At 41.3% G+C, this 24,950-nt stretch overlaps 1 protein-coding gene across 3 annotated transcripts in view; it reads left to right on the forward strand.

Annotated features, from left to right (window-relative positions):
- PPP2R3A (protein phosphatase 2 regulatory subunit B''alpha) overlaps positions 1–24,950 on the forward strand; it is a 47,639-nt gene that overhangs the window by 17,245 nt on the left and 5,444 nt on the right. For 2 of the 3 annotated variants that reach the window (XM_048505932.1, XM_048505933.1), the window contains exons 3-13: positions 2,082–2,339; positions 3,485–3,588; positions 4,768–4,870; positions 7,928–8,002; positions 10,194–10,280; positions 12,221–12,377; positions 15,705–15,753; positions 18,219–18,308; positions 19,480–19,655; positions 22,264–22,382; positions 23,936–24,039. In XM_048505932.1, coding sequence (XP_048361889.1) covers positions 2,082–2,339; positions 3,485–3,588; positions 4,768–4,870; positions 7,928–8,002; positions 10,194–10,280; positions 12,221–12,377; positions 15,705–15,753; positions 18,219–18,308; positions 19,480–19,655; positions 22,264–22,382; positions 23,936–24,039 — 1,322 coding nt within the window. Of the gene's footprint in view, positions 1–78; positions 503–2,081; positions 2,340–3,484; positions 3,589–4,767; positions 4,871–7,927; positions 8,003–10,193; positions 10,281–12,220; positions 12,378–15,704; positions 15,754–18,218; positions 18,309–19,479; positions 19,656–22,263; positions 22,383–23,935; positions 24,040–24,950 lie in introns of those variants that run through there. The other variant, XM_048505934.1, reaches the window with a different exon arrangement.

Consider the following 24,950-nt stretch of genomic DNA (forward strand, 5'->3'; position numbering starts at 1 on the left):
GGTGCTTTCTTTCCCACAATACCTCTGCTCTATTACAAGCCAAGGACAGATTGTCTGACTGACATGTAGCCAGCAGGGACATAGATTCTGGTGTAGATCATGCCTCTTGATAAAGAATTGCAAAGAGGTGTCCAGAGATACACATGTTCAGGGATTATTTGAATGTAAAAAAAAAAGGTCTCTAGTCTTGGGGATGAGATATAGTGATTGAACTTTATTGCTGTGAGTAAGAAGACGACAAGGTATGTTTCACTTAGAACGTCTTGAATGTAAAAAAATAAAACCAAGAAAATAGTGGCTGAAGTGATCTCCCAGAAGGACTTTATATCTCTGCTGGGAAGATAAGACGGGTGCTCAGGAACTAGCCAAGATGATGATCAAGGAAACATCTCTGCGAAGGGACCCAGATTTACGAGGAGAGTTAGCTTTCCTTGCAAAAGGCTGTGACTTTGTTCTTCCATCCCGATTCAAGAAGAGGTTAAAATCATTCCAGCAGGCCCAGGTTTGAATGTGCTTTTTCTTTTTCTACCACTTTGTATCTTTTTATTGGGCCAGGGGTTGGAACTGTCCCCCCCTCAGGCTTTTCTATTTGCAGAAAGTTATTTGCACCAGATACCAATAGGTTTAAAAATAGGCCTTCCAGGCTTAGCACACAAAATGTCCTATTGGTAAACAAGTGGAAAGAACTAAAAGGATAAGACTAATAACATTTACCGCCCCAGGGGAGTAGCTAATAAAGACTGTTAATTGAAAATTATTACTGCTCTTTGCTGAAGGAAAGAAATGCTTGTGTGTTTATTGACATATTTCATGCTGCATTCTTTAATCGGTGACCCTAAATGGCAGCTTCATCGGGGAAGCTTTGTACTACTCCACTGCTGAAAATGTGCTCTAAGTGGCTGTAGAAGCAGGCTTGTGTGATTGCCACTTCATATTCCCTGCCTTATCACTGTGACCCAAGTGCCTCTGTTATTAAGTGGAAGAAAAATGCCTTCTGATTTGTGCTTAGGATGTACCTTGGCATTCAACTGGGAAACTGCAAAGATGATCTAACAAACCCATTCTAACAGTGTATTCACACATGTACTTTTTGACTAGCCTTTTGCTGAAATTCATGCAAGTTCCACTTGCTATAGCCAATTCATATTTGCATATGATCACCTTATTTTCTCAAGAAGCATTGCTCTAAACTGGTCTCGCCAGTTGTCCCTCTTCCTGGTTATTATTCTACTCTTCCTTGTTTAATGTCAGCACCTTTTAGAAGGAACAAATTGGCACCATTGTATAAGCTTATCTGCGTAATTTAACCTGGCAGTGGAAACCAAACCTCAGCTACATAATTATTTGGAACACAGCTGCTTTATGGTGCTAGAATTTGACTTCCAGTTTCTTTTCCTATCAGCCTATATAAAAATCACGGACAATCAAGTTATTTGTGAACATGTTACCACTTTGACTTTGGTTTCAGGCACCATAAAAGTAAACAAGAGTTAGGACACAGTGGGCACAATATGAACTTCACAATCCTCAAAAGCCCCCCAATTCTCTGATACTGCAAGTAACTGTACTGAAATGAGGATATGTGAAATTGACTTATGAATCAGAGATACAGAATTCCAAAGAGACTGAGCACCTAAATCTTGACCATTACAAAGAGCATTTGGAGACAAGCCAAGATTCTGACCCGAGAATATCCCAAAAGTTGCTCCTAATGGGGACAAAAACCAGTCAAGGCAACTGTCAAGCAAAAAAAATCAGTATACTGCCAGTTGTTAGATGTTCAGCATTACAGTACAGGTGATAGGAAGAAGACAAAATAGGGATGCAGGCAGACATGGTTCTCATAAGCAGAGTGCAGCCTAGCTGAGGAGTGCGGAGTATGGAGTTCTGAAGTGGAGGGGACAATTCAGCATCTGAATGATGGGTTTATACATTCTCTCAACAGTTGACTGCTGGAATCCAGTAGCACCAGCAACATTTCCATTCCATTAGATAGCCCTTCTGTTATGAATGAAGTGCCATTTTTGTTATGCATTTTTACTTTATTAGCAAAATAATTAATTTATGTATTATCTTTCTAGGTCCAAAGTAAACAAGAGAAAAAACCTGTGACTCCATCCCCTGCTCCTGCAAATTTAACCATCAACCCACCGTCTCTTCTGCCCACAAATAAAGACGTTGGTGCCCCTTTGTCCATAAACATTCCACATTTCTACTTCCCCAATGGACTCCCTAATGTCTGCAGCAATCAGGAGGAGACCATTGCCAAGATTGAGGCAGCTTTTTCAGAGTTTGAAGAAGAAAGAGCCACCATTAATGAAATGGGGAAAATTGCAAAGGTGAATGTTGTTATTGCCCAAATTTCAGTACTACTCAAGCCTGGAGTTCTGCTACAAAATAAATAAATAAATCCATACAAAAACACAGCTAATGTTCAGAGAGGGCGGGTTTAAACAGATTAGATTAAATTAGTAAAATGTTTCCAAGCTAAAACCATCTCATACATAATTTACTGTCTTGAAGTAAGTAAAAGCAAATTCTTGTTGGGTGTCAGAGACATGAGTGTGTATTCTACACAGGGACAGGATTTTGTGGTTTACCTACTGCTGATGTGACTGCAGATTAAATGCAGTGGGGGGAACAGCGGAAGGAAATTGCTGCCACAGGGACAGGTTCAGGGAAAATGGTGGCCATTTGAGCTGGAAAATCCAAATTCTTCCTCCCCACCCCTTTACTGCGGTCTTCCCCAAGACTTCAGAGCAAAGCGGGTTTGAGAAAGATCAGTAAAAAACCAGGGAAATCCCCAAAGGTGCACAATTAGGCCCAAGATGCTACGGGAAAGTAGGAACACAACCCATTTCCCAAAAGCATTGAAGTTGGGGCAGATAACCTTTGGGAAATACACCATGGAGAGCTTACTATGCTGCTGCAATGATTGTGCATTTGAAGGAATATTCACATGAAAACAAAAACAGACCAAGACAGTTTGCAGTTTCTGCTGTTACATCATTTTTCCTTGATGAATTTGCATTATCTTTTTTCTTCCTTTAATGTCCTTTCCTTACCATTATGAACATTTTAATACTAAATATGATCCCTGCTAATAGTGACCAAAGAAGCAATCCTTTACATAGATAAGATGTTCAAAATATACATATTAAAAACTCTTAGAAAAATGATGGGTGGAAAACTATAGTTGTCCTTGAATAAATGGCACTTCCTGCATGAGCATCTATTTACAAGTTTTAAAAACAGGCACATTTTTTACAAGCACATTTTAAAACTGCCTTTCTGTCTTCCACCCATGCATAATAGCACCAGGATAGAGTCTCAAAGCCAGTATGATAGCACATAAAACATAGATTTTACTAGGAAATTACACCCATTGAAATTGATGGTATTTGCTTCAAAGTAAATATATGTAGAATTGAACTGAACATGTATTAGCACTGTGCAATTATGTTTTGTCTTCTATTGTTCCCAGATATGCTGCTGTCCTCTGTACTGGAAAGCTCCCATGTTCATTGCTTCAGGAGGAGAAAGAACAGGATTTGTATCTGTACATTCATTTGTGGCTATGTGGAGAAAGTGAGTATATCCTGTAAAAATACACTTTTTGAACACTTTATGTAGTGCCTCATTATTTTTCCTTTGATTTTTTCCCCTCCTGCCTTTCCAGGGTCCTTTATTTTATTTTATTTATTTTATTTGGAAACCACCCACCCCTGAAGAGCTCTGGGCGGTGTACAGTGAATATAGATACAATAATACAAATACAGCAATACATAATATATTAAAATTCATAATTCAGATCTATAAGACTTATAAAAACATAGCAGCATTCAATATAAAAATGGTGGCACCCGATCCCATTTATCTTTTAAAAACTATTATCAATCTTCTTCCATTTCATGGTAAACCTTGAATTCCCAAGAGGCTTGTGAATTCATACTTTTCATGGTGAGAAAGACCCACTATGGTGGATTTAGAACAGTACATAATGGAGTTTTAAGTACTTTACATAACTTTACAGTAATCAGTGAGGATCAGTTTGAGAACTGTGTATATGATTTCTGTTTTCATGCTAAAAAGAACATCTATCCTTAATAATTAATATTACATAAAATTACTATCCTTGATTAGTCAACTCAGACATAAATTCCATTTCATTTAGTAGGATTTTTCCCCAGAGAAGTGTGTTTGGGGTTGTAACGTAAGAATTGGAAAGAAGATACAAGACTAAGAAGGGTTACGAATTTGAAGCATGCAGTTACAGCTACTTACACTTGGCTAGGATTGGGAGGGAAGATGAAACTAAACCAAAGGTGTGCAAATAGAACAGGCTTGCTCAGAATTCTACACAGTTCCATTCAGTGGGGCTTACTCCAGGAAAGCGTTCTTAGGATTGCCCGGAGTAGCCAATGTGGTGTAGTGGTTAAGAGTAATGGACTCTTATCTGGAGAACCAGGTTTGATTCTCCACTCCTTCACTTGAGCAATGAACTGGATTTGTTCCCCGACTCCTACAATACCAGCTGGATGACCTTGGGCTAGTCACAGTTTTTCAGATCTTTCTCAGTCCCACCTACCTCACAAGGTGCCCGTTGTGGGAAGATGAAGGGAAAGGAGCTTGTAAGCCACCTTGAGTCAGTAGAAAAAGGCAGCATATGAACCCAAATGCTTGCTCTTCTTATTCTTAGTGGGTTTTTTGGAAACTCAGATTGTAAGGAATTCTTTGACACTCTTCTGTGTTTGATTTTTCTTGTAGGATAGTACAAAACTGCCACAGTGATGCCTCCAAGTTCATTTGTCTTCTAGCAAAACCCAACTGTAACTTTTTGGAACAGGAAGATTTCATCCCATTACTACAGGTATGTGTGATTTGCAGGGGTTTATACATTTTTTTAAAAAAAATTATTATTTGTGAAGCATCTAAGAACACTGTGGTGTACAGTCAAGAGCAATAAAGTAAATTGCCATGTGTGGGCGTTTGAATTCTAATGTATACATTTCAGTTTAATTGCCAGAAGCACTGTTAAGCAGGATCTTGGAGCAAAAATCCACAGCTCCAGCAAAGCAGGGGACACCCTCCCCATGCAAATGCAGCAGACTGTAATTAGCATATGGTGGTAGGCATTGGTCATGTTTGCACAGATGCACCTAGTACATTGTTCCTGCACAATGTCTTTGGAGCTTGGCCATGCATATTTTGTATAGTGAAACAAGGCCAGTAAAGCTTACACCTGTAGCTAAGGAGAGCAATATCCCAACCAGAAATATGCCATGCCTCACCCCTGAATTCTCAGCTTTTTTAAAAAAAAATAGTCTGTAGCATTTTTACTGCAGAGATATAAGGGAAAATGTGCAAGCAGTTTCTGTGAAGACTGCCTAAATCGAATAGGAAACGGGGGCTGCAAAAATAGCTACAGTTGAGTCAGTTAATCCTTTCCTGACCAAATTAATTATTTTCTGCTCTCTCCCATAACTTGTTCTTCTGGTATCTGACAAAGGGATCTTTGACTTTCAAAAGCATTTATCTTGAAAATCTTGTTGGTTTCTAAATCATACTAGAGTGAGATTTATACTATCTTGGTGTCTCCTCCTCTATTTATAGTGGGGAATTTGCCTCAGAAAGAGGTAAACCTGGAGAGGGAGGCCAGGACCAGAAATGTTAATGCTCTGTTTCACAAAGGTCAATTCCACACATATTTATAATGAGTTGCAATTGTTAGAAATAAACTCATTTTTCCTTTTTATAAATGGAGACAAATTCATTAATAATGATTCGTTATAAATATGCTTTCCAGAATCAGCTACAGACAGGTATCTGGTTTTAATAATTAATTGCGAACCACCTGGCTGCAATTTGCCTGTGTAAAGGAATGCCTTTTACTTATTGACAAGTTGCTGTCATTTTCCTGTCCTCTCCGCGCGCCTCCCCCAGTTGTGGGATCCAAAAATTTTAGTAACAGGTTCCCATGGTGGTGGGATTCAAACAATGGCGTAGCACCAATGGGGCTGGGTGGGGCATGATGGGGGCGTGGCCGTTCATTGCGGGGGCGGAGCATTGCTGGGCGGGGCTGTGGCAAGGACGCAGCTGCTGCGCCGGTCCTTGGGCGGGAAACGAATGCACTCAGGCGCAGGCTGCCACGCACGCCGTTGCACCTCCTGCTAGACTGTTTCAAGTTCACCCAGCATGTGCTACTGCTGAGGGGCCCCGGAGGAGGAGGACTAACTTAAGGCAAAAAAAATCGCGATTGGCAAAATCACCAATTAGTAACCCCCTCTCGGCACACACAAATAATTAATAACCTACTCTCGGGAACCTGTGAGAACCTGCTGGATCCCACCTCTGCCCCCCCCCCCCCCGGTCTGGGATTAGAGTTAAAGGGTAGAAGAGACAGAATACTCAGGCAGGTTTGATTACCAAAACCTCTCTGTACTGAAAAATAAACTTTATCACAGGAAGAGGGTGGAAAGGGCATAATATCTAGTCTTCTCTTTCACATTTCAGTACAGAAAAGTAAGGTCTATGGGAAGATCTAGATAAATTTATTTATGTGATTTCTATACCGCCCTTCCCCTTCCAGGCTCAGGGAGGTTTCTAACTTCCATAAACATAAATAGTAAAAGTGAATACAATATAAATACTCATTTAAAAATTTAAATTTAGCAGTCTCATCTGAAACTAAAACGAAACTAAATGACCCATCGTCCTGATAGCATGTAAATATCTGCACATATACAGCATGCTTTCCCCTTTCCACACAGTAACAACACCACATACAGTAATGATTGGTTTTTAAAATTAAAGTACATTTGATTCATAGTTAATCTCTAAATTATTTTTATCTTTAAAGTCTGGTAAATATCCCATTTCTTCAAAGATACATCATCTGGGGCTCGCATACCTATGGGACCGCCTTTCCCTGGAAGGATTTTATGATCTGCTGGTGATCCCTGGTCTGAGAGAAGTCTGGTCAAACTCAGCCAGGGCCTTTTTGGTCTTCGCCCCTACCTGGTAGAATTCTCTGTCTGGGGAAGTCAGGGCCCTGGAGGATCTGTAGGGCCTGTAAGATGGAGCTGTTCCATCAGGCAGCTATGGTGAGGGAGCTATGGTTGAGGCAACTATAGTGGTTCTATCTCTATGGCCCCCTTTTCCCCTTCCCCGTTTCTTCTCCCTTCCCTTTGTCTTCCCTCCCATCCCTTGTTTCCTTCTGTTAGTTCTTCTGTTACTGCCACCATCAGAAATAAATTATGCATGCTATCAGGACGATGGGTCATTTAGTTTCGTTCAAATCAGATGAGACTGCTAAATTTAAATTTTTAAATGAGTATTTATATTGTATTCACTTTTACTATTTATGTTTATGAAAGCTGGGAACCTCCCTGAGCCTGGAAGGGGAAGGGCGGTATAGAAATCACATAAATAAATAAGTTGTAGTTATACACAAATATCATTTGCTACACACCTACCTGTGTGAAAGCATATAATTAGTACAATAACTCTCATGCAATATCACCAAGTTGTACCTTTATGTAATGTTGGGGAACTTTCCACTGATTCCCCTTTGCTGCATCTGACACTTCTCCCAACTGTCAGGAGCAGCTTTTTAGGAGGCAAAGAATCTTGTCACTGGGGATAAGAAAATGCTTTGAGGAGAAAACACACTTGAAGACTTTATCTGAATGTATTTATCTAAAGTATGGATGTTTTTGCCTGTTTACTGACTTCCTTCCTTTATTTTTCTGCCTTTAAAAGTAACTCAAAATGGTCCAGTAGGTGCAGACTGCCTGTGCTTTTAAAAGGTTTGATTAAGTGAAATAATGTCTTTAATAAAGCTAGAGTTGCCTGCCAGAACTACAGCATAGTTGTTCTGTGAACTCCTTAACTGTTGTACATTAAACAAGTGGATGGTGTCTTTCAGGATGTAGTAGAAACTCACCCTGGCTTGACATTTCTAAAGGATGCTCCAGAATTCCATTCCCGCTACATTACTACGGTAGGCTGGCTGCAAATTTAATATGGTAGCATTCCTGTAAGCTAAAGCTTCATGACCCATTTTGAGCCCTGGCCAATATTACAAGGGAAACCAATCTGGAAGTTGTCTAATAGTATTGTCATTATATTTGCATTGCCATTCCATTCTCTGTACATGTTAGCATCATGTTCACTTGTCTGCAATGTTTTCTCACTTGTCCACACTGATGGCCAATTAAGTGTTGATTTCTGAGATGGTTTACAAGGTGGACCATGGACCAAATCCATGAACAGTTCCAGGGTCATTTATGAATTGCATATTGTCCTTAATTCCTGTGCAGGCTGTTTCTGTAAGATCACAGCATGCATGCAGAAGGAGCTTCAGCCTTCCCTCTCATGCTGTTATCTCAACCAGAAATAATCTAGGGGAGCAGCTATTTTGCCTGTTGCAGAATACCATCTGACTAGAGTTGCTAACCTCCAGCTGGGGCCTGGAGATCTGCTGTTATAATTGATCTGAAGGCAATAGAGATCAGTCCTCCTGGAAAAAATCCACCATTTCGAAACGAAGTGGGGATTGGTGTAACGCGACATCAAAATAAAGAATGATTACACTGTGAAAATGCTCGCAGCTAAAGCTGTATAACTTATACCTCTTAGTAGGGCATCAAGTTCTCAATAAACCACATAGAAACCAAACATTCAGATGCTTCTCTGTTTTTAAGTTGTGAACTTTGTATACAGTAACAGAATAGTCAGTTCAACGTTGCACTGAATGTGCTACAACAGTCGGATACAAAATGTTCAGTATGAATTCACATACACTGTGTCTAAATCACAGATACAACAGAAATGAGCAAATAGAACCCCTGAGTTAGTCGGGCATCTGGCTAAGGGTGCTTCCGCATTGTCGTGCTCGACCTGAGATCGACTAGAGTCCGACCCGAGTCCTCCGCACAGACGTAGCGTCGGACTCGTGTCTGACTCGACTCACCTCCCTCTCGCCATTGAATTTCTCGACTCTACTGGGGAGTTGAGTCGACCTTCGCGGATTTCGAGGTTGCACTTTTCGAGCAGCCGGCGGAGTCTTGAATCTCCGTCACTTCGACTCTGCCATGTAGCCAATCACAACTAAGTATTTCGCCGCGCCAGAAGAGGGGCTTCGATGGCGGCCTTGTAAAGCTTTGAATATGCGCGAAACGGGGGGGGGACACAGCAATAATCGGAACGCAGCACAGGGAGGTGGTCAACCCTCTGAGCTTCGACTCCGGAAGACACGAGTCGGCTGCTGTGCGGAGGAACGGGAGGACTCGAGTCAAGGTAAGACTCCGCCGACACGAGTCAAACCTGAGTCGACTCGTGTGTCCGGAAGGGCTCTAAGAGTCTGACCTCGTAGGCATTTCAAAGGCTCAGGTATCTGCAAAGAAAATTACAAGACCATGATAACCAAATTCCCTTGGGACATCTTATGACCGTGGTGGCGAACCTTTGGCACTCCAGATGTTATGGACTGCAATTCCCATCAGCCCCTTCCAGCATGGCAATTGGTGTGTACTGACGAAACTGATGGGAAGCTACAGTCCTGCTATCTAGGTATAAAATCTTCTGTTTCAACTTATGCTGACGAAACTGATGGGAAGTTCTTGTGAGAAAGTATACATGTAAGTGTTATGCAGGGGTGCGAGAGGCTGGTTGGACTCTATGGCACTGAACCTGCTGAAGTCTCTCTCCTCCCCAAAACTTACCTTTCCCGGGCCCTACCCCCAGAATCTCCTGGTATTTCCCTACCCTGAGCTGGCAACTCTACATGTGACATTGATCCTTGGACTATTTCCAGTCAAGATACCAGTGTGAGGTGGGAGAGGGAGGTTGAAGTCCTTCTGCACATGTGCTGTAATCCTGAACGAAAGCAGGAACCTAACATGTGGAAACTAAGGACAATAAGCAAGTCACATATGATTTTGACTGTTATAAATTGGGTCTGTGGGCCTGACACTGTGAACTCCATCTAATGGAAATGGAACCTTGTATTGGTACATCAGATTCCTTGTAACATTGTGTATTTCTTTAGTCGTTCCTCACACATTGGTTTGTTTTATTAATTTTAAATACTGCTGTTGGCTAGTGTCAGGAATACAGTGCAAGATGTCTGTGGCTTAGAGAATTTTTAAAATCTATAGTAGAAATCCCCTTTTGATGTTTCATGTTTCTAGGTTATTCAAAGAATATTTTACACAGTCAATAGATCCTGGTCTGGGAAAATCTCTCTAACAGAGTTAAGGAAAAGTAACTTCCTGCAAGTAAGTTAATTTGTTGGATTCTTATTTGTTGGATTCATATTAAAATTTATTTTATGCTTATATTCTGTTTAGAGATTTTGGTTTTGAGGTTTAGCCGGAGTCAATAAAACTGCAGTTGTGAAGCAGCAAATTTGTGAAGCAGCAAATTGCAAATTGCAAGGCTATAGCCAGGCCTCAGTGTAGCTTGCAGTGGCTATGCAAGCACCAGTGGCAAAAATATCCAGAGTTATGCTTTACTTTGGCTAAAAAAAACCCGTATCTGTTGGTTTTCTTAATCCATTTATGTTGTTATAGGACAGAATAAGTTAATTGAGGCTCATTATGCACCACAGGTCTGCTGTGTGTCAGGGGTAAATGTCTGTTGCAGCAAGATTTCTTGTACAAATGTATTTCCCCAAGTCCCACTTTCAATTTTCATTCTCCCCATGCCAAGCATCACCACTTTAAGTGCAACTTGAATTTTCTCTGCTGTCAGAGCAAGGGTAATTTGCCAGTGAGCACAGGTTTGTCTTTGATATCTTCCCTCCACCCACCACCAGCCCTTTCTACTCCCTCTTCCCCCTTTGCCATTTGTTATTACATCAGTTTTTATTATTTATTATATTGATATATCAATATATCAATATGAACAGAGATTCACTGCAAAATCGCTGTCTTTTATTGAATTTATAAACTAGAAAGTGTGTGTGTGTGTGTGTCGAGGGGGAGAGATATATCAGTTCTAGGACATGATCCCCTAGGACATGGTCCCAGGAATTGCTTTGCCTCTCTCTTTTTTGGGGGGAGGGCTATTCTTGAAAGGGGTTACAATCACTGCAATCACAGATATAGCGATATAACTGGAATTTAACAGGCTTTAACAAGGCCCTTTATCTTGCAAGTACTGGGTGTGATGAAATCAGTGCCTTTTAGAGGGAGTTGATGGGTGAAGTTAAGACAGTCAGGAAAAGCAGAGGCCCACTGAGACTTCAGCAAGCAGCTGTGGGCAGGCAGTGAATGCCTCCTTGCATGTAAACAAAGAAACACTAGGAGACCACACCAGGGCCAGAACAAGGGGGAACTGCGCCCTAGGCACACTTGTGCCCTTCATCCCTGCCACGCCCCCAGAATGCCCCCTCCACACCCCACACCGGTGCGCTCTTGGTGTGCCATGCACCCCCCGACCCCTTGGCGCTATGCCACTGGACCACACTACAGCCCCACTGTGCAGCTAGGAGCCCCAAGGTAAGCATTCCATGCATAATGGGCCTGAGTTGAGAACTTCTAGATTAGACAGAAGGTTCCTAAAAAAGTGGGGTATCAATTGATGATGTCCCATAGTAATGCATTTTAGATGAACTAGTATAAAAATAATAAAACTTTGTAATAAGGGTGGGTGTAGGGGTGAGCCCGCGAACCCAGCAGAACCGTAGAAAGAGCGCCTGGCATGCCGGTGCCATTCTGACGGCCTTCTGAGTACAAGCTCCCCACCCCAGTCCCCCCATTGAGTCACAGGTCATTGAGATGCCTGACTCATGGTCTGCCAAAGATGTCCCAGACAAAGGGACAAAGGGGGCTCTTGCCCTCCAGGTGTGGATTAGACCCAGACGTGGATGCTTCCTCCTGCACGTAGTAGCCCGATGAGATCATGCATCACATGATGATCTCCCGCTCTCCCGCCTCCCGGTCCGCCCACATTGCCCACCCTCTTGTAAACCCTAATAAAAGGAGGCAGAGCTAGCACACGGCAGAGTTGCCAGGATCACGGAATCCCGCGCTTCCTGCCGCTGGCGCTCTCCACCAGATGGAATCTCCACGTCTCGTCTCTTCCTTGGGGCCTCATGGGCAAGACTACAGGTGGGCATGTCAAAAGACTGACATAGAAGTCGTCATTCTGCTGTGTGTACTTGGTGTTTGCTCAAAACCTTCTATGCAGCATTAACTAACTCCTACCTTTTCAGACCCTGGCCCTCTTAGAGGAAGAGGAAGACATAAATCAGATCACTGATTATTTTTCCTATGAACATTTCTATGTAATTTACTGTAAATTCTGGGAACTGGACACTGACCATGACCTCTACATCAACCAGAAAGATTTGGCTAGATATAATGATCAAGGTAAGAGGACGAGTACCACTGAACTGATACCTGTCACTATTAACATAAACTAAGCATTGGTAAGAGATGGAAGCTGAATCCGCATAAGCTGTTAATGCAGCACAACTGAGCTGTGCAGCAGTGGTAAGAGCTAGATCAGCAGCATCAGTGGCTCCTGGGTGGCTACTTGGGCTGATCACAGTGATGGTGCAAGGGTGCTTAGCTAAACCCCACACGCAACCCTACAAAAATTCTTGTGTCATGAGTTATGCTGTAAATAGATATAGGAACAACAGTGCAGTCAAAAGAGGAAATGTATATTAAACTGCCATTATATGCAGACTGTTTCCTATATAATCTTAAATGTGCGTATTTTTCTAAGCATTAGGGCAGAGAACGTGTCCAGCTACACTGAATACTGTGAGTTGCAGACTTGTGCTTTGTTAGGATGATTTTCTGTTTCCCTGTACCAACACCTGCAAGGCACTTAATAATTAGTAAAACTAGTACACAGGCTGCCTCTAGAAAATGCCAGCTCAGACAGGGAAAGTTTTTGAAAGGGCACTAAAATATCTGTAGTAATTGATTATTTGAAGAACTGTAGAGATTGATCTGTGAATATTCCACAGTACCTTGTGCAATGTGAAGTGAGATATAACAATGATGTGAAGAACATAAAGAAGGTAATGAATACCTCTTTGTTAGCAGTTGCTAGTACTCCCTACAAATGTATCCTTTTGCTGTTTGTTTGTTTACAGTGTTTATACTCTACCTGATAATATATAGGGTTCTTGAAGCAACATACAATAATTCTCAAATACAATAAAAATAAAATAAATAATATTTAATTAACAAATAACACCCGGAAAATAAAAATGCCAAGAAACAATCATAAAGCAACCACAAAAACCTATTAGCAGAACACCCATAATCAAGCTTGCTCAAGGAGCACAGGGAGACAAAATACTGGGCTGTATTTATCCAGCCCCATATTTATGGTTCAGTTTTGGTCTTCAGTTCCAATCCCACATTGGGACTGCTCAGGCCTGCCAACTAGAAATTTTTCCTAGTTCAATGGCTAGGGAAGGTGTGCCCCTCCCATTTGGTACAGAAATGCAAGAGTTTTCCTGATAAGATGAGGGTGCCTCTGCCCTCAGCTCTTCTTTGCCACTGTAGAGAGAAGACATTATTTCCTCATCTTCATTGAATCTGGCTGGGCCCACAGTGAGTGTTACTTGCCTGGCTAGTCTTTTCTTACTTGGGTTAGAATAGCTTTGAAAACCCTTTCAAGAAGTACACTACTTTTCACACAAAGATGACACATTCTGATGTACACAATCTTTGCTTGCTTTTCTTGGGGAGACCTACAACAAGCAAGCTTGCAAAATTTGTCTCAAATGCATGGTAAAAGCTAGGGCTGATAGAGCCTTTCAGCTAAAGGCAGCCCCGTGGGAGAAAACTCTGGCAGCTACAGCCTTTGTGCCTTTGAGGTTAGCACCTGCCACTACAGTAAAAATTTACCTATTCCGGTGAAGAAAATGTTCTTCCTCCCGCATTCTGACAGCATCGCCTATGCTGATGTCTTCACCTGTTCTGATGAAATCTGTTCCAATCCAATCCTCTGTTCCAACACAACCACCCATTGGAATTGAGTCTTCTGGTCCAATCCAGTTGTCCTTTCCAAAAGTCTCCACTCCAAAGACTCATAAGAGAAAGGGAGAAAATGCAGTGGATCCTCAGTCTAAAGGATACCGCAAGTCTAAGACCAAGAAATGAAAGTGTCCAAATCCACTACGATCCTGTCTGAAGTCCCAGCTGCTGTGGCAGTGGAAGGACCGCCCCCCTAAGACCCCTTCACTACATTCTGAACCTCCATCATCTGGCTTCTCTGGGACAGAGGCAGATCTAATCCCACCCAACCAGGCACTTGCTGCGCAAGTCTGGAGGGATCCTGGCTGGCTACAATTTGGGAACCAAGAGTACCAGGACAAGACTATTGAGAAGCAATAGGCACAAGTTGGTACAGGGTTCTAAGACCTGTTGTTCATTACCAGAGAGGACTCTCAGCTTGGAGGCCAAGACTAGCCTGGAGAAGAACCCAGAATCTTCCCCAGATGAGAGGGTGGGTGACCCAAACCCCTGTTGGCCCAGTGAGAACCTTAGGCTCCACACAGATCTATGCAGCCTTGACTCTGGACATTGTAGTGGTCAATAACAGACACAGGGCAGAACATTAAGTTGGATAGTTGCCTTCCCAGAGTTAGACAGACTCACTGAGGTTACAGGCGCTATATGGCAAAAACCATCCTCCATCCCACCTTCCTGTCGGAAGATAGAAAAGTGTTATAGGACTAAACAGGGCATGGGAGAATTCCTGATCACTCACCCACCGCTGTCATTGGTGGAAGTATGAAAATATTTTGCAAACAAACGTTTTTACAGTGAAGGTTGGACTTCACCAAATTTTATCAAGTGTTTAAGGAGAGCTGAGTTTTTGAATATAATGCATAATGTTAATGTTTCAAGGCAGCTTTGTTTTATTTTGTTGCTGCATTGCCACACTTTCAGCTGCCTAGTAGAGAAGTTCGGATTGGACCTAAAGGACTGCAAATGCAGTTCTGCTCCGAAATCTTTCCTGTCTTCCCCTTCCCACTGCAGCCTTCTCTGTTATCTGAAATTGTTTCTTGAGATGGGGAGATCTGCAGTGGGAAGGGGGAAATGGCAAAAATCACTTTTCCCTTTGCACAGGTGGAAGCTTTTTCCTTCTGCTGTGATACCTACAGTACATTACAAACATCTTTCAGACTTTGCCACATAACCAGAATAATTCTCATGGACATTAGGAAGTCTTAAGGAACTAGCAGAAAGACTAGATGAAATGTATCCAAACTTGCTATTGCATGTCGTCGTCAATAAACTGAATATATAGAAAAGCCACATGCAGTGAGGGGAGAGAGCTTTGTTGCTGGACTTTATGCAACTCAAAGCCACTTTACATGTGGAGATTTTTCTATGTCCATTTTTATTATAATTAATTTGATTTATAGCCCACTTTCTTACTGAGATGGAAGGTGGGTTACAAAATATTAAAAGCAATTCAATCCGACAGCAAAGGCCTCCAGTAAACAATGCTGTGGGACTAGGATTGCAGAACTAGAAAATATTGTCGATAATAAATTGTCTAAAACAACAAAAACGAAGGTTCAAAATACCACAATGAGGACAGGTGGTTACAGAGAGGCTATTTCAGTTTTACAAAACCCTGTGCCTTGGAAGACATTTCATTTGTGACAGAAATATAGTATATTGTCAAGAGACTATTCCTAATTCCTGTTTCTTCATCTACAGCTCTGTCAAGCAGAATTATAGAGAGAATATTCACTGGAGCTGTGCTTAGGTAAGGTAATAGGAAACAGTTAAGTAGTAGGAAATAAATAAATTAGGAACAAAATAACATCTTGAAGGAAAGATCTGGAATGAGTTTCAGGCAGGTTAATGCTGATGTAATTTCCTCTGCAACCTAAGAGTATTTTTACACACAATGTTTGATTTGACTTTGTTGACTCCTAGTACAAATGCAATTGATTTCTAATAAAACCTGTTTTGGCTACAGAATCAGGGTTTTTTTTCTGTTCTGTTCATTATGAATTACATAAAAACCATGAAAGAGGTTTAAATTAGGGCTATGCAAATACATTTGTTTTCATTTTTGTTAAACATTTTAATTGGTTCATTGTTTTAACTTTACTCCCAATTCCTTTTTATTTTATTGTCTGCATGACCATTGATTTCCATTTGTTTTGTGTTCTTGCTTCCTGCTTTAATAAACTGCTGTGGAATTGTACCATCATTACATTTTTCCTGCCAAGTTTCATACAGCTTGGAGAAAAGATTCTCATTCGATAGGCTATTAAAATTCTTGCTTGCAAAGAGAGTCGAGGGTAGTGTAAGACTCTTGGGCATGTGAGTTTTTGCCCCTTGTCAGGATCCTCAAACAGAGAATGGAAAGATCTATTTTTTATTACTCATGCCAGTAGGGACTAAAACCATCCCATCCCTTTGCTTCACTGCTCAGTTGATGGTACTCATTTTCTCCCAGCCAGGCTGACTTCCGCTGTTGGAGCCAGACTGAGAAAAAAACCCCAGCCAACTACGTGTAACCAGAAAAGTTGTGGGGAAAGGCTGGTTTTAGGGTTTAGCTTCTCATTTGCTCACTCACTCTTGTTTTAAAATAGACTCTTCTTCCTTGCTTTCTTTACACAAGTTGGAGGACATGAGAACAAATGGACCTGAATTGCCATATTTAGCCTTCATCTTAAAATATTTGCCTTGCTTTCCTTTACCCCTTCCAGAGTGCCAAGGTCCTCATCTCATCTACTTTTACGTAAAATTAAATAAAGAGCTATCAGAAGTGTATTTCTGATCTCTTCTTTCTCGCATAGAGGAATGTTACCTAACTTCCTCAGCATAGATCTTTGGTATGCTGTTTGCTTTGATCTTGGTTTTCCTGACCAGATGAGGGAGTGTTTATTTCCATTACCTGTTCCTCTAGTCTGCTCTGGAGCAGGCCTGCCTGCCTTCCAGATTGTACAAGCCACATATTTATCTTTCTCCCCTGCAGATGTACTGCCTACCATGTGGAGAGGGGTATGGTCTCTCCCCCTCTGTCCTTTCCTCTCCATTTGTCTTAAAGGGAATGCAAACAAAGTGTTTGTCTTTGCATCTACCTAGCAGATGAGCACTAGTGGGTAGAATGACAAACTATCAGGATCCACCTGTGTTTATACAGAAGCAAAAAAGCCTTCCAAGCCAGAGGGAACAGTGTTGTGGTTAGTGGAAAAGTACAAATGCTATGCCTATAGGAATAATCCTGTTCAGCAGAAACATCTGTTAAGTCTTCTAATTGGTAGATGTCCTTATATTATTTGCTAACTCCATCTTCCCCTTCTGCTCCCACCTTATACAACTTAAAACAGCGAGGCACCAAATAACAGCCATTTCCAAATATTATAGAATATTATATTTTTTTCACAATTGGGCTTGGTATCATGCTGATTTTATTGACTTTTAATTTTTTAACATTTCACTATTCAGTATCCATGTGCACATCTGTAGCTCTAATGCAGTTTTTAGTATCATACATGAAAATGTCGCCCATCCAGTGTCAGAAAATCCTAAGCAGTTTTTTCTTTCTCTTCAATCCAGAACAAATTGTTTTTAAACTATGATTCTAGAGTGGGATCTTACATGTGCAAGGCATTTGCTGCCATTGAGCTATCATCACTACTTCTTATTATTTTACAAAATGCATACCCTGCCTCTGCTTGCATAAAGACATTCACAAATAAGCTTTACTACATGAAGATTTTTGTTCACCATTAAGGACCTTGTCCCAAATAATATAGACTACTTTAATTTGAAAGTCAACTGTTTTCTGAAGTTTTGCTGGAAGCTGAAATATTCCTCAAAGAATCAGGGAGAGAGTGATCAGCACTAAAACATCCCCAGCTTCTTGAAGGACCTGAAATTAAGTCTCTGACATGTATGTCTAAACATTTTTCTCCTTTACGAACCTCAGGGCGTCTTTGTTTATATGTATGATAATTTAGGATTTCATTACAGTCTTTAGTGCTTGGGTGTGGCCAGAAGTATGAACCTTTGGGGGTTCTTGGCCATTTGGCTCTTAGCCCTGGCTTTCAGCTACTCCATGTGGATGAGCCAGCTTTATTCCAAACCAGCCCAAGATAGTTTGTTGATTTGTTTTTGTTTGGTTGTTGGGTTTTTTAAAAAAATATTAAATAGTTATTACTGTAAACCATTTTGGGATATAAATATTTTAATTAACCCCTTTTTGTCTTACAGAGGAAATCAAGTACACAAAGATAATCAGATGAGCTATGCAGATTTTGTGTGGCTTTTGATTTCTGAAGAAGACAAAAGAAGTCCCACAAGGTAGGACTTGCAGAATGTTTAGATAAGGAATGTTTCTCTAAATGCAACAGGCCCATATTATGATGGAATAGTCCAGAAAGGAATGACTGGGAACTATACCACTTTGAATCATATGATGTGCTTGCTAGATGTACTATTCCCACTCTCAGTGCCTTGTTTTTATACCTATGTAATACATTTTCTGATTTCTTTTAACATATTATGGCTGATATCTTATGCTTTGTCTCAAATTCCTGTAATCTGTATTATGTCTGGTCCTGTTGATTGGATTGATCTACACTATGTAATCCACCTTCAGTACCATGAGAAGGGCAGAGTATAAATTATAAACGTATAAAGTATAAACGTATATTAATATGCATGTTTGCAGTTATCACGTATAGCTTTCTTTATATTCTAAAGGCCTAGAACAGGGGTAGGGAACCTGCGGCTCTCCAGATGTTCAGGAACTACAATTCCCATCAGCCTTTGTCAGCATGGCCAATTGGCCATGCTGGTAGGGGCTGATGGGAATTGTAGTTCCTGAACATCTGGAGAGCCGCAGGTTCCCTACCCCTGGCCTAGAAACTACAGAATTCCACAGGATCAAATATTAATAACATATGGATCACTTCACCATTTGTCATTGACATTCTTTAAAATGTTTGATGAACAGAGAGCAGATTTTGGCTAAATGGGAAGAAGCTGAAAACAATGGCCTTTTCAATAGATGTTAAAAAACAGTGGTTAATCAAATGTCTCTCTAGCACCTGGAAGATTCCATACTAAACCACATTTAGCTTCTTCTTCTCTTGCTTACATACACATAAATGTTTGCAGTCACTTTCTGACATTATCGTTTCGACATTTCCTCTTTGAGTCTGAATACTGCTATATAATAGATTAGATTTATCTACTAAATATCAGCAATGTCTCCTTAGAACTAAGATTGAAGGGAACTTTTTGGATGGGGAAAGTTTGATGTACTAAACAACTGAGGGTATTTTCTGTTTCAGCTCATGCTCTGAATTTCTAGATAGCACTTTCCAGTGTAGGGCATTATACAGAAAGACTTCCAGACAAAGCTGCCCTGTGTGTTTGAGAATGATCCCAATAAAGGTTCTTTGTTAGAAAATATGCTACAAACAAGGCTCCAAACAAGCCTGACTTATTTCTTTCTCCTTCTTCCTAGTATTGAATACTGGTTCAGATGCATGGATTTGGATGGAGATGGTATGCTGTCTATGTATGAACTGGAGTATTTTTATGAGGAACAGTGTGAGAGGATGGAATCCATGGGCATTGAGCCATTGCCATTCCATGATTTACTGTGCCAGATGCTTGATCTAGTAAAGCCAGAATGTGATGGTAAGGCCAATGTTTACAGCAATATTTCTACCACTGCTGACTGGATATTATGTGAAATATTATTTGAACTCTGTGCTGCTTTTTAATTTTATATCCAGTCACTTTTTGTATTTATGGCAGCCCATTCACAAAAACTGTTAATCACATTCACATTTGATTGCAGTAGACAAAGTTATCTCCAGGTGAGAATGACTAGGAATCAAACGGACGTCTTTACAATATCCTAGACTTTGCATTCTCTGGGGTTTTTTTAAGATCATAAAAATTAAAGCTATTAACTCTTTCTCCCCCAAAATAAGCTTTGCTTTTTAGACCTCTGGGCAGTTCGGAGGTACTTGATTTTCTCGATTTTAAGTATCTGTTTACTAGTTGCACACATAGAGTAGAGATAATTGTTTAAGCATAGATAGGTACATAGTTTCAACTCCAGTTTCTTGAATTCCACTAAAATGTTTGCTACTAGAGAGTCAGTTCATGGATTTCAAAACATAAATGATAACATTCAGGGACGTAGTTATAGATTTTTTATGGGGGGTTCGGGGGCAGGGCATGGTCATGGGGGGTTCGGGGGCAGTGGTCATGCCTCCCCAAGCCCCGCCCCAGCCTCAGTGCTTATAAAAGCAGCTCTCTGAGATCAGGGATGGCAGACTCCCCTGCTACGCTCTCCCTTGCCCCCCTACCAGCTGGCCTCACAGCCAGCAGCTGGTAGCCCCTTCTGCCCTCCCCTCTGGGCAGAGGTGTAGCTAGAGAAAATGGAGCCCGGTGCAAAATCTGAGTTTTGCCACCCCCCCCCCCCATGGACGGCCGCTGTGATTCTGGAATCCACCCCCAAACAGCATCACTTTCAATGGTGTTTAAACTAGAGAGCCCAAATTCTCCTTTTAAATCCACCTTAAAGGGAGAATCTGGGGTTCCCAGTTTAAACAACATTGAAAGTGATGCTGTTTGGGAGTGGATTATCGCCCACCATGAAACAGCATCATTTTCAATGTTTAAACTGGGGACCTCAGATTCTCCCTTTAAATCCATGCCGAAGAGGGTGGATTTAAAAGGAGAATTTGGGAGAATTTGGGGAGGTGCCTGCTGTCAGGGGTGCAATTGTTAAGCTAGCAGCACCAAACTTTCAGGCTATCTTTAAAAGACTCTCCTAATGATACCACCCAGGTTTGGTGAAGTTTGGCTCAGGGGGTCCAAAGTTATCGACCCTCAAATGCGTAGGCCCCCATCTTCCATTAGCTCCCATTGGAAACAATGGGGGCACCCCCTTTGGGAGCCCATACCTTTGGACCCCCTGGACCAAACTTCACAAAACCTGGGTGGTATCAGTAAGAGACTCTCCTGATAATACCACCCAGGTTTGGTGACGTTTGGTTCAGGGGGTCCAAAGTTATGGACCTTCAAAGGTGCAGCCCCATCTTCTATTAGCTCCCATTAGAAACAATGGGGGATGGGGGAACCCTCTTTGGGAGTCCATAACTTTGGACCCCCTGAACCAAACCTCACCAAACCTGGGTACTGTCATCTGGAGAGTCTCTCAAAACATCCCTGAAATTTTGCTGTTTCTATCCTAAAAACTGCACCCCCTGCAGGCCAAAAACCGAACAACACTAAAAAATACCAAAAAAACACAAACGGGGGGCAGAGCTTTGGACATGTAATGGGGGGGGGGTTAAACCCGAGAAACTCCCCCCCCTTACCTACATCCTTGAATTAACATTTATTGAAAAGTTAAATGTGGATATATACTTGCATAGTTACAGGAATGAACATGTTGAAAATCTAAATCTGGACTCCAAACAACTTCATGAGATCTTGAGTACATGTTATCCCAGAAAATGAAAAAAATAGAACAGAAATGTTTCCCTGTTAAGCAGGCCTTTCTGTTTGTGTTTCTTTCAGCCAACTGAATCAAAATTTGATTCTCATAGGCACTCATGGCACACAATTTAAACAAATAATTGTGCAGGTTTTGGCAAAAGAATGCCCACCTCCACTTAGAACATGAATAAATCAATATCTTATAAAGCTGCAATTGAAAGGGCTTGTGAAAAGAGCAGCCCATGGTTGCACCAGCGTATTTATACTCCCCAGGACACTTACCCTGGCGGAGGGGTGAATTAAGACAACACGCATCTGAACACACAAAAGAGTTGTGGGAAAACTTATTTCACAGATACAGAGTTGTAATTCAAAATAGTTTGGCCTTTTTAATCTGTTCCTTTTCAATCAAAACGTGTTGGTTAGACTTGCAGGTATATCTTTGGAGTACTTGGGGTAATAGTGACTGTTGTGACAGAACTAGCGCATGTAGTAATTCTGCACATTTGTGAGTTATGTTCTAAGGAGGCTCCCTGCTTGCATCAGCTGCAGGTTGCCTGATTTGCTTGTATTGGTAAGTCCACATAGAAAGAGCTTGTGGCAAACATTCACATGGCCAGTTGTCGCACACACATTCAAACTGAGCTGACAAGGAAAAATTGTGGGAATCTGAAGTGAAAGGCACCCCTGCCTCCTACATCATGGAATACCGATTGCCATGTACTATGAGAACCAGAAATTTCTTTCATATTGAGAACTGCTGGTATCATAACATATGTTTGTTCCACAGGTAGAGTTACTCTACGGGACTTGAAGAGATGCAGAATGGCTCATGTTTTTTACAACACTTTCTTCAACCTTGAGAAGTACCTAGACAATGAACAAAGGGATCCCTTTGCTGTGCAAAAGGTACATTACACTTTAGTGATTGCTCTGAAGGGGCCCCATTTGCATTCCTTTGTGGATATTCCAGTTGAAATAAATGGAGATCTTTCCATACAAATAGAAATCTATGGATCTGGGTGAGGTGTGCATACATAATAAATATGCATCCATATGTGACATATGACAAATACTGTTCCTTTTTCTGTCTATAGTCTTCAGCCACTCTGAATGTTTCAGTACTTGAATTTAATATAATGTTTAAAGGCTATTCCAAGTGATGCTTGTGGAGAAAGAAGGTCTCTCTTCATCAAGAAAACAAATACTGTTTGTTGTGATGTTTGATATACTTGATTGTTACCGGTATTACTGTTATGTTTATGTATAATTATATTGTAACACGATAGTATAGCGTTTCAAATTGTTACCATGTATTTTCAATTGGTGAAGCAAGTGACTGTTGCTAAGGGGAGGTTGATAGGTCACTAAAGATGTGAGTGCAATCTGACTATGACATCTGTCATCCCACTGGTCGCCAGGGTTGATTTGGCTGGCTCGGCAAGTGTCACCTACCTTCCCCACTGCTCCTTGTGAGTCCCTCCCAAAACTGTGCTCTCAGAAGAGGGTATCATTCCTGATAGAAGGAGTATACCATTCTACGATCAATGGTATACAATTGTTGCACTCCCCTGCTAGAACCTCCAAATGAACTAAAGAAGAGCTCTCAAACTCAAAATAGGATTTCAAATAAGAGGCATGCTGTGAGGAAGCTGCTAAATTCTGGATTACAGAGACAGTAAGAACAAATCTTGACCAAGTATTAGCAGCTGATTGGGTGGAACCTTTGAGGGAAGGTAAAGAAGTAGCAGTGGAAAGGAGCAGCTGTGGTTGGGGGAGGAGGCTGCAGAGAAGCTGTTGGAAGACAGAAGGTGTTCAGGAAGGTTACCAGCTAATGCCTACTAAGGCTGAAGGCAAAGAGGGTTCACCATCGAGGAGAAAGCAGAAGAGCACAGATAGCTTAGGAGGAGGCTAGAAGGTCTGTAGCTGAGCCTGCCTGACAAAATGGGGAAAATGACTCAACTGGACTTGGGGAAGACAGTGAAGTAGTCTGAGGCAGTCCTGTTCCAGCATCAACTGGAAGCTGCCAGGCCAGTCAGGATCTTCTCTAGCAGTAAGCCTAAGTAGTACTGATTGGGGGATGAATAGGGAAATCTAGCCTTTTTATTTTAATAGGAAGAGTGACAGAGCTTTATCGTGACAATAGTTCTTTAGTGAGGGACAGAGTGGCATAAACATTTGACCTGCCATTTGAAGAAATATTGTTTTTTTTTATTTAAGAGTTTTAAGTTTTTATTTCCCAGGGATCTGACCGACAACTGGATGAGGCTTGTAACCCACTGGGGTCTTATCAGGTCAGCACAGTCTTAATTGCCAGAAAAGGTTATAACTTTCTCTGAGCTAAAATTCTATAAATATAAAACTGTCTCAGGCAGAACAAATATGTGCACACACCTGTTCTGATCACAGTTCTGATGCAGGGCTTGACTTTGGTCTTATCTGTTTCTTTTGTATTTGTTTAGGATGTTGAGAATGATGGCCCCGAGCCTTCTGACTGGGATAGATATGCTGCTGAGGAGTACGAAATTCTTGTTGCTGAAGAGTCTGGAAATGAACACTTACAAGGGTGGGTGTTGATGACCTGCACGACTATATTGTTATCATCAGTCCCAGAAATGTCAACATTAGTTATCTTGAACACAATCCAAGAAGAGCAACAGAGCAACATTACTTAAGAATAAGAATTTGACAGTTTACTGAATAACTCAACTGAAATTCTAATTAGAGTTATACCATTAAGTCTAAGGGCACTTTAGTCAGTGGCCATGTATAGTTCTGCTTAGGAGTGGACTGATAAGAGTACAGAATATAAATGAAAGTAACAGTCACCATCCACCCAGTGATTCAGTGTTGGCAACAGGTCATTCTGGATGTTGATACTTAAACAACTTCAGTTCAATATACTGGAGGCCTTGCCATGAGGGAGGAACAACATGTTCTTGTTCACGTCTATGATCACTAGATTATCCTTGTGAAACTGAAACTGAACTTTCCTGCTTCTCCCTTCCCATTGCACTCATCTCCACAAAATGCTATTCTTCGCAGGTAGCAAACCCTGAGTAACAATATGAGGAGGATTTTATCAGTGGAAATGGTCAATTTTGCCCAGTTCAGCACTGCAGCAGAAATTGGCCATGTATGTCCCAAGGCCTCATTAGACTCTTCCCTGTCATCCAAATCCCCAGAGCAGTTTTGCCTTTCGACTTTCTTTCTACTAAATGCGGGCATCCTGCAAACCTTAATGGCAATAAAGGAAAGTCTAAAGTGTGTTACTATCTGTGCAGCGACCTGTGAAAATCCCATCTGTCTCACACACACACCCCAACACTGGCTCTGCCGTGGCTGGGTATGAGCACTTTCTCATGCCATTGGGGGATTATTTCTCAAAAGAGCACAACTCATAGGCACTAATTTTAGCCAGGGGAAAAGGGAATGAACTGAGCACAGAACAACCAATGCAATTAAACTCAGAGACTG

Source organism: Sphaerodactylus townsendi, linkage group LG08, assembly GCF_021028975.2.
Source record: "Sphaerodactylus townsendi isolate TG3544 linkage group LG08, MPM_Stown_v2.3, whole genome shotgun sequence".
Lineage (NCBI taxonomy): Eukaryota > Metazoa > Chordata > Lepidosauria > Squamata > Sphaerodactylidae > Sphaerodactylus > Sphaerodactylus townsendi.